Here is a 19,392-nt window from a genome sequence, read left to right on the forward strand (position 1 = left end):
TGTGGACATAGATTCACTAGGTTCTTCTAATTTGTTGATTTCAACCACTTTGTCACTGTTATATGTTGATTCATCATCACTAGAGATATCATCATCTTTAGATAATAGATCAAAAAGAAAGGAATAGTCGGCATTTTCTAAATGAGATTCATTCTTTTCAAAACCACTATCATTTTCCAAAAACGTTACATTCCTTGAGACATATAACTTATCACTCTTAGTATCATAACATCGAAACCCTTTTTGGATTTCGGAATTGCCAAGAAAAGCACAAGAAATGGCTTTTGGTGAGAGTTTGTCATTTTTATCTGTAAGGACAAAGCACTTACAACCAAAAACTCTCAATCTACTATAATCGGATTCTTTTTCATATAGAGCCTTAAAAAGAAAATTTTTATCTAAATTTTTGAATGGAAGACGATTAATAAGATAAACGGAAGCAAGAGCCGCATCGGCCCAAAAATTTTTTGGAATACTTTGAAAAATAAGAAGGGTTCTAGTGCTTTCAATGATATGCCTATGCTTCCTTTCGACCAAACCATTTTTTTGTGGGGTCTTAGGACACGATCTTTGATGGACAACACCATAGTCTTCAAGATATTTTTTAAATTCATTAGAGAGATATTCACCTCCGAAATCGGTCCTAAATATCTTTAAATTACTATTAAATTGATTTTTTATCATCATATGATATTATTTAAAACACGAAAAAATTTTATGCTTATGTTTGAGAAAATAAATCCAATAATATCGTGAAAAATCATCCACAAAAATCACATAATAGGCAAAACCTCCCTTGGATATAACGGGTGTCAATCTCCAAACATCCGAATGAATAATTTCAAAAGGTTTATTGGTAAACATAGATCTTTGTTCAAAAGGCATACTTCTCATTTTCCTAGAATGCAATCATTACAAGAGAAAGTACTTTTACAAAGATTTTTAGTAAAATCCAAATAGGACAACTTGGTGATATTGGAATGACCAAGTCTTTTGTGCCAAACATTTATGTCTTTATGTTGGGCCACATTACAGGCCTAGTCCCTTCTTCTGCCTTGACCATCTTGATTTTGGCTTTTAAAATAAGGAGGTTTATATGGCCTAGAAATGGCATTAGCTCCATCACACTCATCTTGATTTGTGGGTATTGCAAGAACACTTGGATTTTGCTTGCTAATGCCCATACGAGTTTCCTCTCCACTTAATTTAGTAATGATTGTCTTCAAGAGAGGGAGAAGTGAAGGAGGATAGGTGAGAAGATCTAATTTGCTCAAACTCGGGCCTTAGCCCATTCAAAAAGTTGGAAAAACGATCTTCTTCTAGTTGCTTATGACGAAGCTCTATGGCTTCTCCACTCCACTTAGGTTCGAGCATAGCAAGCTCATCTCAAATGGATGAAAGTTCGGCAAAATATTCTCTTATAGTCATCTCTCCTTGAAGAAGGGCTAGAGCCCTCTTTTGGAGGTAATACTTATGGGACAAGTCTCTAGAAGTGTACATCTTCTCAAGATACTCTCATGCTTGAGAAGTCTTTTTAAACTTTATGATATTGGCGTTGATTCTAGTCTCAACGGATGAGAAAATCCACGAGAAAACAAAAAGCAGTGGCGAGATCTAGCACAGAGGCAAAGTATAGATCCATGGCAGCCACCACAGCAGAAGTGACCTGGATTAGGCATTTACTTACAGAGATGGGAGAGAATATCTCAAGTTCAACTCTTATGTGTGACAACAAAAGTGCTATACAAATTGCGTTCAATCATGTTCATCACAGTCGGACTAAGCATATTGAGATTGATCAACAGTTCATCAAACAAAAGATAGCAGACAGAGAAATTGAACCGATCTATGTGTTTTCAGAAGATCAAGTCGTTAATATGTTCACAAAGGGCCTCACAAGTAACTGTTTCTGGTATCTGAAGAATAAGTTACACATGGTTCACTCCCATGTGCAACTTGAGGGAGGGTATTAGAACATGGAACAGATATGGGGATATGGATCCAGTAAAGGATCCATATCCGATACAACACATACATGTTTTGTAGTTTAATGTAATATGAATTACTAATACAGGGCAGTTTCGTCCTTGTAAAATATTGTAACCCTATTAAGTTAATGATGTATTAGTGCTACAGTAACCAAGAAAATTTTGGGCTGCCGATTTCTCAAGAAGAGCTCTCTCTCTCTCACTCACTCTCTCTTCCCCATCGTTTCCTTCACCAAACACGATTGCTCAAGGCAATTTCCACACTACTGAGACTTGATTGGAAGTCTAACACCCTACTTGTACAATGTACAAGTAATGAATGAGTTGAGGAGCGTTTGCGGGATGTTGCGGGGGCACCATGCAAACCAATTATTTTATTAAGATCCCATGGATATTTACTCTGATTTACTGTTTATTTCTCTGAACATTTGAAATGAATTAGTTTAGTTTATGGGTTGTTAAAGTTGTTTTAAATACCTGTAATGTGCCCATAATGTTTAACCATTTTCAAAATAATGTTTCCGTTGTGAATTCTCAATTAGATGTGATTTTGAAATAAAGGGTTTTATCAGTTGGATGTTTTTTATCAAATTTCGTTCTAGGGAACTATGAAACGTTGGTGCTTGCAGGCTGACTCCTTAGAGCTCAATTCGGTTAAGGTAATGCTATAGATGAGACCTCGTATATTTGAAAAAATATATATATTTTCAGTTAAAATTTGGGGGCGTTATACTTTGTCGAAGAGGCAATGTGCAGCACTAGAGGGCATTGCACTGCCACTATGTGCAAGGGACTTAGAGCATGCACAACTCACTCACACACAACCACAAGCACAATGGTCAAAGGGCGCACCACCCACTTTATTACTGCACACTTAGATAATATATAATATGTTTGTATTATATTTATGTTGTAAGGGTATTTCTATCTAGAAAAGTTGTAAAAGAGGGGTCATCCCTTATATTTTTTGTACTGCTCCAAATAATAACATTTTCTTCTCCATTGAGTTTGCTTTCTTCTTCTATGATTTGTTCCTTAAGGGCAACCACAAGTATCCAGCTTGAGTATGCAGACTTAGCATTGTGGTGCTTCTTTTATGAGACATGCACTCTCTTCAATGTAGCAAATTCATTTTAGTTCCTGGCTATGATTGATGTCATAGCCATCATAAAGGTTGGGTTACAAGATGCCTTCTTATCACACACTAAGGGGAAACATTCTAAAGCAAGTAGATGTAGAAGTAAAGCAGTGGTGTGGTGAGTTTAAGGAATCTTGGAAGTCTACAATTTGCACTATTATGGCATATCGATGGATAAATGAATAGGAAGCAACCAAGTAAAAAAATTTAGTCTCTTGTCATAAAAGCATAATGTTTTTAAGATCTATTGATATGTCAAACAGGTCAAAGACAACAGATGGATGAAATAACTTGTGTGATTGAGACATGCAACAAAATTACAAGGTTCATCAATAATTATTCACGTATACTAAACTTGATGAGAAGGTTCACCAAGGGAACCATGTTGATACAACTTGCATTGATAAGGTTTGCTACAAATATTTTAATTGTACAGAGCCTTGTCATTCATCAAAATAAATTAAAGTAGATATTTACATCATATGAGTAGAGCACTTCAAAGCTTGCAGATAAGCTGATTGGGGTTAGCGTGGAGATAATATTCGCTTGTTCAATATGTTTTTGAAGATGACTGTGTCACTTGTAAAAGTGTTGAGGAAAGTGGACATTGATAAAAGGTCAACTATGTCCTATTTGTATGATGATCAGGACAAGGCAAAATAATAGATTAGAGACAACTTGAAGGGTAAGAAAAAATATTAAGGGCCAATTTAACAAATAATTGATAAGAGATGGAGTGGCCAGTTTCATCAAGACATTCATGTTTGTGCCCATTTCCTGAACCCCTCCATATCTTATATAGAAGCAAGTGAGTAAAGGCATCATAAACACAATTGAAACTCTAAATCCAGATGAAAGGGCATACAAACCCATTCATATGGAGTTGGATGTGTATACCAAAGCTAGAGGGACTTTGGAAGGAAGAATGCAATCCATTTGCATAGTTCATTGTGGCCAAACATGCATTTAAAAATCTATTGTTATTATATTTATTCTATCCTTTTTAAGTTGTAAGCCTCATACTTACGAATTCTAAACTGATATTTTTTTTTTCAAATCAATGGTGAAGTAGGTCCAGTAGAGATGCTCTGACATTATCCACACTTGCTCAGCATATATTGAGTCAAGAGTGCAGTGTCAGTGAGTGTGAGAGAAATTGGAGTTTTTCAGTGCATTTCATACAAAGAAAAAGAACAGATTAGAGCACTTACGATTGAATGATCTTGTCTTTGTTACCTGTAAGTACTATACATTCATAGGCTTAATGCACAAACCTTTAGACTTGACTTACTTTTAAATGAATAATATTTTTTAAATAAATAATGTAAAACACTTTTTAGTTAAAAATGAAAACATTTGCATTTTAAGAAATAATAGAAAATGGTTGTCATTTAAGATTCATTCTACAATCTAATTAAAATAGATCAACTATGGTATTGTTAATATAAATCTTATACAAATGTAGTCTTTTAGTGAAAATCCAATTTTCATGTTGAAATATTATGTCTATAGAAGAGAGCTTCCCATGATAAGACAACTAAACTTCAAAAGTGGTTAGCTTCTAGTGAACGAAGCAGATTCCCAGGAAATGAGCACCCCAAGATAGGTAAAAGCTCCTGATAACCATGAATTTACCTTTTCCTTTCTATGGAAAAGAAGAGGTCTCCATCCAATTTTAGAAAATTTGTATCATACCATTCCCAATTGACATAGTTAGATGTAAATTCATTTTGAATTGTGCATAGTACAATTCTGACTATTTAATATGGAATGCACACGTTTGCATCCAAGTCTTGTTTAGCTAGGTTTATATGTCAGTTAATGAGGACTGAGGTTCAGGACTCTTACCTCGAAATCAAGAAGAGGAGGACCACTTTCTGATAGCAAAGTGGCATTCAAAAGATTATGGAGACTGCATGTAGCTAGGAAAGCGATCTCTTGATTCTTTTTGTACCTTAGAAGAATAAAAATGAGGGTATCATAACAATAATTTTCATAATTATGCTTCATCTATCTCAAACATTGTGAAATAACCAAATTCAAGAAATCATTTTTTTAACAAGAAATTGAGTGATGCTCTTACAAATCCAATATTGCCGGGATGAGTCTAGGCAGACCTGCCTTTAGCTGGGTCCTGCTAACAAGACCAACCATCTGTCCTAGTGCCTCCACAGATGATAACCGGACCTATTAAACACCATGAACGACATTCAAAATTTGTTACAATCAAAGGTATGTATGACAGAGCATCTGGCAGAGTGAGACAATGTGACTACAGTGATGTCATGATGAGGTTATCGACCATATGCTTGCCTGTTTGAAGCATGAACCACTGATGAAAAGAATGTCAGTTAAAATTGTGGCATTTTTATATCAGCAACAAGAATAAAACATAAGATGCTACACATCCATAATGCAGTGGCATCCCATCACATGAGACCATAATGCAATGGTTCATGAACATGAGTGGATGCAAGTCATAAAGTCTGGCATTCAATACAAGCACACTCTTTGCCAAGAATCTGGGTTCTCCCAAAATCAACAATGACTGCCAATTCTTTTAAATGCAGAAAAACATTGAGGGACACACCATACAAATAAAGTAAGAAATCAGCATTAGTAGTACTTTGGAATGCCTGAATATTTTTTTATGAAGCATCTCTAGTTTGGAACTATTTGTACCCTGTCACATAGGTACAGGTGCAGGTACGAGCACAAAGGGTCAGAAATTTCTAAAAAGGTGGGTAAGGGGTTACAGTCATCTATCTATCTATCTATCTATCTATCTATCTATCTATCTATCTATCTATATGCACTACCTTATACTATAGGTACAAGGTAAAACCTAGTTGGAAAAACATAAGAGCAAGTTGTATCCACTTAATCTGACATCATAGATGTGTTCAGCATGGTTTGTTTGCTAGGGATCACAGTTTGGATAATCTTTTTTTATGTAAAAAATGATTGTTTGAGTCGTGGAATTTTGGTACATTGTGGGCCATTGATTTTTTAAACCCTTCGAAAACCTGTAATGAAACAAGAAAAAGTGTACAAATGAATGCCCCAAAGGGCTACAAGAATACATAAGAGTGCACAAGTACAATAAGCCACTTATGGGCAAGATACAAACTCACAAAGAAACACACACAAGTCACTAAAGGACTACACAAAGTAAAAAAATAAATAATTTATCATCAAAATGCCTGAGAAAGCCTACCTTTTACATACAATAAGGGAGATTCCCTTTTATAGAGCCAAAAGATAGCTTGACCAACTAGCCATTGGGCTACTCCAACGTCTAGTTGGGCTAGTCCACCCAATTACAAAATAGAAAGACTAAAATGCCCCTAATAGGCACTACCTATTACATGCATATCATATGTATAAAAGATAAATATGTACATGTAAAAAATAAATATATACCTATATTTATGTACCAATACACACAAATATATACATATTCATTAACACTCCCCTCAAACTTATGGTGAGATAAGCTGAAATTTTGTCTAGTAGGAAGTGAAGCCGAGGTGGCGGAAGGGCCTTAGTGAAGAAATCAGCCAACTGATATTTTGAGGTGACATAAAGCAAAGTGATAGTTTTCTTCAAAAATTCTAGTCCTCTTCAAAAATTCTTTACGCACATAGTGACAATCCATTTTTATATGTTTAGTCTTTTCATGAATTGTATAGCTGCCCGCTATGTATATTGAACTCTTGTTGTCACAGCATAGTCTTGATGGTATCTGCAGGTGAACCCCCATATCTTCAAGTAACCTTCTCAGCTATACAATCTCTGATGTTGTGGTAGTCATAGCACAGTACTCAACTTCAATAGATGACAAGGATACTTTATATTACTTTTTGCACTTCCAGGACAACAGAAAGTCACCTAAAAAGACACAGAAACCAGTAGTTGAGTGTATGTCATTATGATCTCCTCCCCAATCTGAATCAGAGTAGGCAATTAGTTAAAGTGAGGAACACTACAAAAGACCCCTAAAAACAGAATTTTGTAAATATCTAGTGATTTTCGTTACGACACTCATGTGAACTGTGGTAGGTGAGTGTTGGAATTGACTTGCAGTATGGGCTGCATGAGGTTAGTTGATAGTCAAATAAGTCAATGTTCCAATCATCTAGCGATGCAGAGTGCGATCTTCCAGAGGTGATCCATTATCTTTCTTCATCTTAGCATTGATTACTTCTAGAGTATTCACCCTCTTCTTATCAGTAATTCCTGACCTATCAATAATGTCATTAGCAAACTTGGTTTGAGTTAGCAAATATCCTCGCAAAAAATAAGCCACCACAATTAATAGGAAAAATCTAAGAAATCCAAAGTCAATGATCTTAAAATATTCCTTAAGAATATTTTTAGTATTCCTTATTTTTTTCCACCGATGATGATCATATCATCGACATAAGAAAGCAAAATGATTATACTTGCACCAGATTTCTTAATAAACAAAGCAGTGTCAATATAACAAGATTTAAATCCAATTGTAATCATTATAGAACTAAATCTATCATAACAAGCCTTAAGAGCTTGTTTAAACCCATACAAGGATTTTTTCAAATAATGTACCTTTCCAGATGGAATTTCATATCCAGGAGGTGAATCCATATAAATTTCTTATTTTAATTTCCTATTTAAAAAGGCATTATTTACATTCATTTGATATATAGTCCAACTCTTGGCAGCAAGTACAACTATGAGTGTCCTAACAAAGGTCATCCTAGCTACAGGTGCAAAATTTTCATCATAATCTATATCATACTCTTAGGAATAGGCTTTAACTACTAATCTTGCCTTATGTCTCCGTAAAGTCCCATCATTTTTTGTTTTAACTATGGTTTTCTTTTCTTTGGGTAAATCTTTTATTTCCCAGGTTTTGGATTTCTCAAGTGCCTCTAATTCATCATTCATGGTTGCTATCCATTCAGGGTCTTTTTTGGCTTGATTTTTGAATTGATTTTTGATGAAGTTATAAAAAGTTTTAAATATTCCAAAAACTTCATATTTGTGCCTAAGAAAATAAATCCAAGTGTATCTAGAAAAGTCATTCACAAATATTTCATAATAAGCATAACTACCTTTTGATACAACATGAGCGGAACCACATCTGAGTGCACTAATTCAAGAGGATTAGATAAAGAACTCCTTTTTGGAAATGAAAGAGCCTTTATTTTGCCAATAATGTAATTAGTACAATGAAATTCTTCATTGCAAAAAAAATTTAAATGTGGTACATGAGATAATGACCTACTTTTGATGCCACAAAACATTCACATTTTGTATATTGCAACAAAAAGTGTATTTTGGAAGAATTAATTGAATCATGTAATAGAGATCTTCTCTAATGGCCTTTCCCAATCCACTTCCCTGACTTGGAGATCTTGCACCCAACATTGGTTTGATGAGAAGGAGAAATACTACACCCATGGTCAACAATTTGAGATATGAAAAGTAGGTTCAAGTCAAGTTTTGGAACAAATCTTATTTGGGGAATGAAAAATTTTGAATTTTTTTTTAAGTTCTTAATGCCCTTTATGTCAAGAGAGGACCCATCGGCGGTAAAAACATGTGTTTAAATTAAATTAGTGCCAGAATCAGAGAGCAATGGCTCATTTGGGGTCATATGATAGGATGTTCCGAAATCCAAAAGCCAAGAAAGCTTACCAGGAGGTGATAACGTAGAGACAGCGGCTCCCGAGATGGAGGAAGATGAGTTTTTGAATAGTGATTGTAAAGCCTCCATTAGTTGAATCCAGGTCATGATTCCAATGAATTTGGAATCTCCATCGGTTCTATTCTTGTCCTATTGAGAAGTCCATATGGATGTCACTTTTTTCTCCTCTTCCTTTGAACTTTGGGCAATAGGGTATGATGTGTCTCGATTCTCCACAATTGTGACATATGATCTTCCTCATGTCATCATTGCGAGGCTTCCCAAAATAAGGCTTGGAAAAGTGAGGCGGCTTGTAAATATTTGTGTTGACTTCGGGTCTAGAAATGGCCCACACGTGATCTTTTGTCTCTTTGGATTCTTATATAGATTTTAATCTTGTCTCTATACAAACTTCGGCCAAAAATTCATGTAAGGAAAGAAATTTTTCCTATGAATGATATTCACCCGAACTTGTTCAAATTCGAGCCTAAGGCCTCTCATAAATTAAAAGAGTTACTCCTCAAATATTTGTTTTGTCATTTGAAAAACATCATTTAGAATCTCCCAAATAAGCTCCAATTTGGTCATTTGGTCCCAAAGTCTTTTAAGAGCACTATAGTTCTCTCTAACAGACTTGTCCCTTGCTTGAAATTGTGAATTCGACCTCTCAAGTCCCATCTTTTTGGGTATAAATTTGTTTGACAAACTCTCATGTTTTATCCGCCCTCTCAAATTCAAGAATGTAAGAGCATAGCTCTTCGTGCATGCTACCTATGAAGAGGGAGAGAGCCTTGGCATGGACAACCTCCCATTCTTTATAGGCTTTCCTGTAATCCAACAAAGCATTCACTCTTTCATTTCCTTTGAGTGTTTCTTTTTAGATTCTCCATCTTCTCCCACTATGGATTTTGTGAGAATAGGTTGAGGTTTCGGAGTGGAACCATCAACATATTGCCACAAATCCTTGCCCATAAGGATTCTCTTCACCGTCGTGGCACACGTGTTGTAGTTGCTCCCATCAAACTTGATGGGAACAACGGTGACAACTTCTTTATCAGCCATTGGAATGAGAAGAGAAGGATAGAGAGATGGAGGAGAGGAGTTGATGAAGGTTCCACCAAGAAGGTTCCATACGACCTCTCGAACCTCTAACACGAGCATGATCACGAACCGACAAGCTCCAAGAGCTCAAGGTTATGATACCATGTAATGAAACAAGAAAAAGTGTACAAATGAATGCCTCTAGGGGCTACAAGAATACACAAGAATGCACATGTACAATTAGCCACTTAAAGGAAAGATATAAACTCACAAAAAGTTACACACACAAGCCGCTAAAGGGCTAACAATGAAAAAAATAAATAATTTATTTATCATCAAAATGCTTGAGAAGGCATACCTTTTACAATGGGGGAGATTCCCTTTTATAGAGCCAAAAGAGAGCTCAAGATGCTAGACCAACTAGACGTTGGGCAAGCCCAATGACTAGTTGGACTAGCCGTTGGAATGGCTAGAAGGCCTAGAATAATACAATAGAAAAACAAGAAAAAAACAAAAATATATTTTACAAAAAGTACCCCTAATGGGCATTACCTATTACATGCATATCACAAGTATAAAAAATAAATATGTACATATATATGTACTATACATATATTAATATGTATAAATACATGTACATTAACAAAACCAACTTACATGTTGCGGAAACATGAACAAAAAACTGTTTTCTACTAAAAAACTATGTAAATCACATCTGTAAAGTTAGATCTGCAAAAAAAAGGTGGAAAAATGTGAAAAAGAAACAGTGTTTTCAACTAGATTGCATTTACAAACAGTTGTAGCAAATAAATATATTGTGTCACACAAATACACAGAAAATTGCAGAACTATTACGAAGTTATGTACTATCAATTATGAGCTAAATCTAAAACATGCCAAAGATATATGATCAACTAACAATTAAAAATTTACAAATATAGTTACTATTGGATAACTTTGATTGTACATGTTGACCACAATGACTGGATCATAAGACAGATGAAATGAGTTTTTTCAAGTTCAAAACACAGTTGACCCTTACCCGGTACCAGTACCCATGTCAATAAGGTATGACATGAAGAAGGGAGCCTAGTAGATAACTATGTAGTTTGTAGCTAAGCTTATGTTTGGATAGTTATGCAACCACAAGTTCCTTGAGACTGGAAAAAAAAAGACCATGAAACTGGGAATCTCTGGATGAAGAATTTGGATGGATAGGAAAACTGTGAGTTCAAGACCATCAAGAAAACAGTAGACTATGTAAGCATGATTAATCTTCTTACACTTGTCCTATTGTAGGTTGCATCTTCCAAGCAGTAGTACATGATTATAAGAAATATAGGTACGAGCTGCGGTACTTTTTTGCCAATTTGTATGGAAAAAATACCACATGGTTTATCTGAATCATCAGAGCCTAATTCTAGCATTTCTTCTATTCTATTTCTAACTGCTAGATGCTAATCTCAATGGTTTTGGAATAAAAAATGTAATATTACATTTTTTAAGTGAATTAACAAGAGCTCTTACCTTACCACCAAGTATATAGAAAAAATCATACACATGTAGCATGCAACCACACAAAGGAAAAAAGGAAGGAAAATTGTAAAGGTATATTTTAAGAATATCCACACCTTTTAAATCCTGTCATGAAAAAGGTTATTTTGCTGACATGAACTTTTTTAAGTCCATGTATGTAGAAGAGTGTGCACACACCCCTATGTCACATGGATACGGCTGTGGATAAGGGGAACAGCCAATTTCATGAAGTTTTGAATATGACTAGTATATAATGGGACATGACACAAGGGCCAAAATGGAACGTTCTTGTGACACACACACACACACACACACACACACACACACACACACATTATCATATACCTTTAGATCACGAGAATAAACCCAAACCTTCAAAAGGAGCTCAAAAACAGAATTGAGAAATGATCTGCAATAAATGATAAGCATCAGTTATGGCGGATACAAGGAAAGGTTAAGAGGTTCAGTTCAACAATATAAATTTCCAACTCACAGAACATCAGCATCAAGGAATGCTTCAAATGGAGAATCATTGTTATACTGCCATGCAGCTTGACACCAACATTTGAATGCTACAATCATAGCAAGTGAAGTTAGTACTGTAATGAAATAAGGAATGAGCCCACACACCTCACAAGAGGCACAAATACAAGCCACATAAGGCACAAGCACAAAAGCCACTTAGGGCTAAGAAGAGAGCACACACACAATCTAAAAATAAATGTTTTATTAATAATAAAATACACACAAAATGCATGCAGAAAAGGAGACCAGAAGTCCCATATATAAGAGAACAAGGAGAGAGAGACCAATATAGCAGTTGGGGAGCTCCTAATGGCTAGATATCGGCTATTTATGTCAAAAGACAATTATGCCCTTAAACAAAAAAAATACAAAAACCTAAAATACATTCTAAAATGAAAAGAAAACAAATATATATATATATGTATATATCAAATACATATTTGAACAGCCCCCTCAAACTCATGGTGTCACAACCGAGAGTTTGCCAAGAAGAAAGTGGAATCTAGGAGAGGGAAGAGTTTTGGTGAAGAAGTCCACCAATTGATACTTAGATGTCACGTATGGCAATGTAATGATCTCCTTTAGAAAGTCTTCACAAACATAGTGACAATCCATTTTTATGTGCATGGTTCTCTCATACAACGTATGATTGCCCGCAATATAAACTGCATTTTTATATCACAACATAATCTTGAGGGTTCTTTTAGGTGAACTCCCAAGTCTTCTAACAATTGTCTCAACCACACTAGCCCAGAAGCAGTAGTTGTTATAGCCAGGTACTCTGCTTCTGTAAAAGATAGGGACACCTTTTGTTATTTTTGCATTTTTATATGATATTAAGGAGTCACCTACAAAAATACAAAAACCTGTAGTTGAGTGACAGTCACTCACATCAATCAAATAAATATCATCAGCAAACAACATACATCACGGCACATTTTTTTGAATTGATCTCGTAAGCTCATCCATCACTATAGCAAATAGGAAAGGGCTTAAAGCAGATCCTTGATGTAACCCAACCGTTATAGGAAAATTGGTTGTCACCCCTCCACAAGTGCGGACATTGGTTATTACTCCTTCATACATATCTTTAATTATACTAATGTACTTGAGAGAAACACTTTTTTTCATCATTGTCCACCAGAGAACGCCCCTAGGTACTCTATCGTATGCCTTCTCCAAATCAATAAAAACCATATGCAAATCTTTGTTCCTCTCTCTATTTCTCTCAATAAGTTGTCTAAGAAGATGTATAGCTTCTATAGTTGATCTTACAGGCATAAAACCAAATTGATTCTCCGATATCATGACAACCTTCCTCAACCTAGACTCAATCACCCTCTCCCAAAGTTTCATAGTATGACTCATGAGTTTTATACCACGATAGTTTGTGCAATCTTGTATATCACCCTTATTCTTATATAGAGGCACCAAAGTACTCTTCCTCCACTCATTAGGCATCTTATTTGTCCGCCAAATCTTCTTAAAAAGATTTGTCAACCATTCTAAACCTTTCTCTCCCAAGCATTTCCAAGCCTCGATAGGTATACCATTTGGGCCAACTGCCCTTCTTGATTTCATTTTCTTCAAAGCCTCTGTAATTTCTTTCTTTTGAATGTTGCGCATGAAGCCACGATTCATCTCATGAAAAGGAATGGACAAGTTTCCAAGATCCTGGGTATGACTTCCATTAAATAGCTTATCAAAATAATCTTTCCATCTCTCCTTAATCTCCTCATCTTTAACTAAAACTCTTTGTGTTTCATCTTTGATACATCTAATCATATCCAGATCCTTCGATTTCCTATCTCTCATCTTTGCAAGCCTATAAATATCCTTCTCGCCATCTTTGGTATCCAACTTGTCATAAACCTCCTTATATACCTTATCCCTGGCGTTCTGAACTACTTTTTTAGCTTCCTTCTTTGCTATCATATACTTTTCCAAATTCTCATTATCACGATTTTTACTTAGATTTCTATAACACTCTCTTTTAACCTTAATAGCTAATTTGACATCCTGGTTCCACCATGATGTATCCTTACCTAGCGGTGCACCGCCTTTAGACTAACCCAATACCTCCTTAGCCACCTTTCACATGCCACCCGCTATCTTATTCCACATTGATTATGAATCCTCTTCGAGACACCAATCAGCTTCCTTAACTACCTGCTCTACAAACATTCCTTGTTTAGCTCATTTCAGTGCCCACCACTTAATTTTAGGATCTATCCTATGTCTATCCCTTTTGAGGCCTTGTCTAATTCTAAGATCTAAAATTAAGACTCTATGTTGTGTAGCTACACTTTCTCCCGGTATAACCTTATAATCGATGCAACAACCCCTATCTCTCTTTCTAAGTAGGTGAGACTCCCTCTTCCTAAACCAAGTGTTTGTTAAGATCATATCATAGGACAAACCAAAATCTAAAATCCTTTCTCCACTTTCGTTTCTTTCTCCTATACCATAGCCTTCATGGATACTCTCAAATCCATCCCTACTAATGCCTACATGTCTATTAAGGCCACCACCGATGAAAAGCTTTTCTCCATAAGATATCCCTTGTACTACTCCATCTAAATCTTCTCAAAATTGACGCTTAATGGAATCATCTAAACCTACTTGAGGTGCATAAACGCTAATAATATTAATAATATTTGTACCTAATACTAATTTAATAAGTAAAATCCTATCACCCTTCCTACGGACCTCAACTACATTATCTATAAATTCTCACCTACCCATTTGGTCTCTTGTAGACATAAAATATCAATCTTTCTCCTACACATAACATCTACTAACTTTACCAACTTACCAGTTAAAGACCCTATGTTCCAAGTGGCTAACCTAATTTTATGGTCTTGAACTAACTTCTTTACCCCCACCCGTCCAACAAAGTGAGGGAACCCTTGCCCATTTGACACCACAACCTGGATAGATACAATAAGTCATGCAAATACAAGAGAAGAAACAAGATATAAAAAAGCTAAATATTTTATTGATGTGAAATAAACACAAAAAATATACAAGAATAGCAGTGAGAGAGTAGGCAATAAGGGAGTGACAGAAAATGACAGGAATAGCCTAACAGCTAGTTGGAGGGAGGTCCAATGTCAGTTAGACCTCCTCTAACTAGCTGTTAGGCATAGTCCTGGCGGCTAGCTTGGTCAAAATAGTTTGACAAAAAATAAAAATTACAAAAATATTAGTCATTAAATATTAACTAAAAACAAACATAAAAATACTTATTCTAACCTTACAAGTATACGTTTATGTATATTTAATCTAAATACTAAATACCTAATAGGTATACCTAGAAAACAAAAAGGATACAAAGAATAACAAATACAAAGGAAGCACGGATAAGTATACCTCGATAACTAAAGCACAATAATATATTTATCATAATAATCCCCTCCCCAATCAAAGTCTAAGTAGGCAATTACATCCAATGGGGAGGAAGATAATAAAAATAATCCATGATTAATAGTATTTTTAATGTATCTAATAATCCTCGTTACAATACTCTTATGTACGGTAGTGGAGACTGTTGGAATTGACTAACAGAATGAATTGCATGGGCAATATTAGGTTTAGTAATAGAAAGATAAGTTAATGCTCCAATCATTTGTTTATATGGAGTTGGATTCTTCAAAGGTTCTCTATCATCTATCTTCATTTTTGCATTTATGACCTCTGGAGTATCAACCCTCCTTTTCATCAGTAATTCTCGATCAAGCGAGCGATTATCTCATTTACGTATTTAGTTGTGCCAAAAGATAATCACGATGTGAATATACTACTATACCAATAAAATAATGAAGAAAGTTAAGATCTGTCATATCAAAATTAGCCTGAAGGATATCCTTAACATGAGCAACTCCCTGCTTTTCACCACCTATGATGATCATATCATCAACATAAAGTAGTAGAATCACCATACCTGCATCACAGGACATAACAAATAGGGTTGTATCAGTATAGCAAGATTTAAATCTCAATTGAATTATTACACTGCTAAAATGATCACACCAAGCCTTAGGAGCTTGTTTCAAGTCATATAAGGCTTTGCACAAGCGAAGGACCTCTCTACGTGCCAACGTTAATCTTAGAGAAGGTTCCATATAAACTTCTTCATTAAGATTTCCGTTGAGAAAAGCATTTTTTACATCCATTTGATAAATAGGCCATTTCTTAATTGATGCTATGGCTATAAGTGTTCTAGCAGTGGTCATCCTAGCTATCGGGGCAAAAGTTTCTTCATATTTTATCACATATTCTTGACTATATCTACTAACCTAATTTTGTATATTTTCAATGATCTATCGCATTTGGTTTTAATTTTGTAAACCCATCTACACCCTATGGGTTTCTTTCCTAAGGGTAATGATAGGACTTCCCATTTTCAAACTATAGCTTCTAATTTGTTGTTCATAGCTTCAATCCTTCAATCCATTCTTGTTCATTCTTAGCTTTATTAAAAGAAAATGGTTTTATATATGAGTGAATGGCCATGAGGCATGCTCTATATTTTGGTTCAAAGGATTCATATTTTGGTTCAGTGTGTTGACTGCACCCAGGGTCAGGTTGACCGCACCGGGTGCCGCACCCGCATCGCGTCGCATCAACGCGGGTGTGGCACCCAGTTGGCCGAGTCCCTGCGACATAGATTATGACTAACAAATTGCACATGAAGTGTAGAGCCGCTTCCATCAATATAGATAATCTGACCTCATGCATACATACAGACAAACATGCATGTGTTTGTGTGTGAGAGAGCCATAAACCCAAGATCCATTTTGAAATTTGAATACAGTCTACCAACTTGACATATAGAAGGTTATAGGTCCGGCACGTTACATACCTTTTGCGAAGATTGGCCTTTGGGAGTCTTTCACGTTCCCAAGGATAGGCAACACTCGCAACAGGACACCTTTTAGCCGTGGGATGAACAGTAATGCTTAAGTGGAAGAATAAGGCCTAATGTGAATTTCAGAACAGAGCTATAATCCTTAAACAGGCTTCATTCAATCAAGTGCTAAAAAGGAAATGTGAAACCTCCTGTTGAAGCAAAATCCGCAAGTGTTTGAACCATGGCTGGCAATGATGAGTTTGGTCCAGAGAGATGAACAGAAATTTCATCCATCATCTAGCACAAAGAGACAAATCAGGCAAGGAAATCTCCATGATACACTGACTAAATCCATCTGAATTAAGTATGCAAGACTATCAGAGAGTAAACTTCGTATGATATGATATCTGAAATCCATATGAATGTGAAAGGTGCATGTAGCTTGTAAATATTAGTTGCCCTGATGCAAGGAATGCTTATAACAGAAGCTGTCCCATACAAACATAAGAACCTATCGGGTGCAGCACAAGTGCACGATTATAACAATAAGCCGTGTCATACAAACATGGAAACCTATTATGTGCAGCACAAGACACAAAAAGCAACATGAGCATAGCCATGATGATACGCTTATGCATTAACCATTTAAAGTATTACTTAAAAAGAAAAGAAAAAACCTGTGCTGTGAGAGAGAAGTGGATGGAAAGGTTTTATTAATAGAATTGGTTAAAAGAATGGGAAAAGTGGGAAAGGACAAGACATTGGTTAGTGAACACGATAAAAATTGTACGTAATTTTCATCTGTTGAAAAAGAATATTTTTTATATTTGATTATAATCACTAATGCAAATACTTTTTATGGTCATCAATATTTTGTATTGGTTATTACCTAAATATTTTTTAGCTTTGGCACTCTAAACATATCAGCTATAAGTTTAGCTATAGTTATGGTAAATCATAGTTTTAAAAAACCAACGGGGGCTCCGCTTGTCTGGCAGGAGCAGTTAGGGCACGTCACCTTGTGTTGTGATGTTGCAAGTTCGAACCCCAAATGGTATGGTTGTATAACTGATAGGGGTCTGCCTAACGCCAGCTTTCTGTGTCGAAAAACATCATAGTTTTAAAACCCAGTGACGCAGGAGTCAACTCATCATGTGTTGACCCGTGACTCAGATGGATCAACACGGTGACTTGTTCGGGTCATGTAAACTTAACATTTTATATAAAATATGTAAAATATATGTATATATATATTTTACATAATATATAAAATATATAATATGTGTGTCTATATACATATATATCAAATATATGTATGAGTCGGCCAAATCATGCCAAAACTTGGCAGACTCGGCCAAGTTTTGTGAGTTTTTGACTCATTCACTAAATTGAACCAGCAAGAGACCGAGTTGGGCTGAGTCAGTGGGTTTACTCACCAGGTTTTTAAACATTGGTAAATAGCATTTAAAAATATAGCTCCAACCCGACTTGCATAGTCAATTAGGTTGAAGTTGTTAAGATATATATATATATATATATATATATATATATTATTTATAATAATGTAATAGATAAATATCCTCTAGGGGTATTTTCATTATTTTACTTATGTAATAGGGACTGTTCATTAGGAACAATTTTTCTCTTTTTTATTTATTTTCCCTTTTTTGTAATTTGCCCTTTTAAGCAAGGGCTCTATGGTCTTTTGACCATAGAGTCGTTGGAGGCTCTCCAACGGTCATAAATATGACCGTTGGGAGCTCCCAATCACTCTATTTGGAGCTCCCATTTGGTTTCTCTCCCCCTTGTAATGTGTATATAAAGGGTCTTTGTTCCCCCTCATTTGTTAATGCTTCTCTTAAGCATTTATGCTCAATAAAGATGAATATTTTTTACATTTTGTGTTTTTCTATTTTGTTTTTTAATGTTCTATATGCACTTAGTGCTTGTGTTGTTGCCCATTGTTGACTATTGTTTTGTCCTATAGTGGACTTGTGCTTGTGCACATCGTGGTTGCGAACTTGTAAGCCCTTAATGGCATTGGTTTGTGCCTATGCACTTTTGTGATTGTAAGCTTGTAAAACCCTTAGTGACATTATTTTTGTATTTTTCGCTATTTCATGACAAAAGTCCACCCAAATACAATTTGGATGAGCATTTTATGACCATACTCCAATAAACGAGCTTGAGTCAGGTCAGTAGTTAATACAGACCTGATCCATTGACAACCTAATTCTAAGGCTACATGCCATGGATCTACATCCATCCAGCAAACCTTTTTCCATTGTTAAAGCAAACCGGGCTTGATTGAATCTATAATAGAGATTTGTGGAGAGAGAGAAGAGAGAGAGTTAATATCTGTAACCAATAACCATGCCAACTATTCATGTTGCAAGCAAATTTGTTCACATAGTTTGAAGTTGCACCAAGACCTTGCATCAGGGATGCAAATGGGTCACTGCAATGACTTGGTTCTAAATTGGACACTGACTGAGCCACATAATACATGTCTGAATCCAGAAAACTCGATCATAATTTTTGAAGAATAGCTGAATTTGACTGATTATGGAATAAAAATTTATTTAATTGTTCAGTTAACAGACATTCATGAAAAATGATTAATTTCTTCTGGTCATGTAAA

At 35.5% G+C, this 19,392-nt stretch overlaps 1 protein-coding gene across 1 annotated transcript in view; it reads right to left on the reverse strand.

Moving 5' to 3' along the window:
- LOC149822456 (ARM repeat superfamily protein) overlaps positions 1–19,392 on the reverse strand; it is a 264,124-nt gene that overhangs the window by 229,686 nt on the left and 15,046 nt on the right. The window contains exons 6-11 of the mRNA XM_089981529.1: positions 16,958–17,048; positions 16,764–16,859; positions 11,868–11,946; positions 11,720–11,783; positions 5,210–5,313; positions 4,975–5,080 (exon numbers count right to left, since the gene is read on the reverse strand). Coding sequence (XP_089837655.1) covers positions 4,975–5,080; positions 5,210–5,313; positions 11,720–11,783; positions 11,868–11,946; positions 16,764–16,859; positions 16,958–17,048 — 540 coding nt within the window. The remainder of the gene's footprint in view (positions 1–4,974; positions 5,081–5,209; positions 5,314–11,719; positions 11,784–11,867; positions 11,947–16,763; positions 16,860–16,957; positions 17,049–19,392) is intronic.

The sequence above is a fragment of the Nuphar pumila genome, chromosome 11 (assembly GCF_984573655.1).
Source record: "Nuphar pumila chromosome 11, dmNupPumi1.hap1.1, whole genome shotgun sequence".
In the NCBI taxonomy this organism is placed as follows: Eukaryota; Viridiplantae; Streptophyta; class Magnoliopsida; order Nymphaeales; family Nymphaeaceae; genus Nuphar; species Nuphar pumila.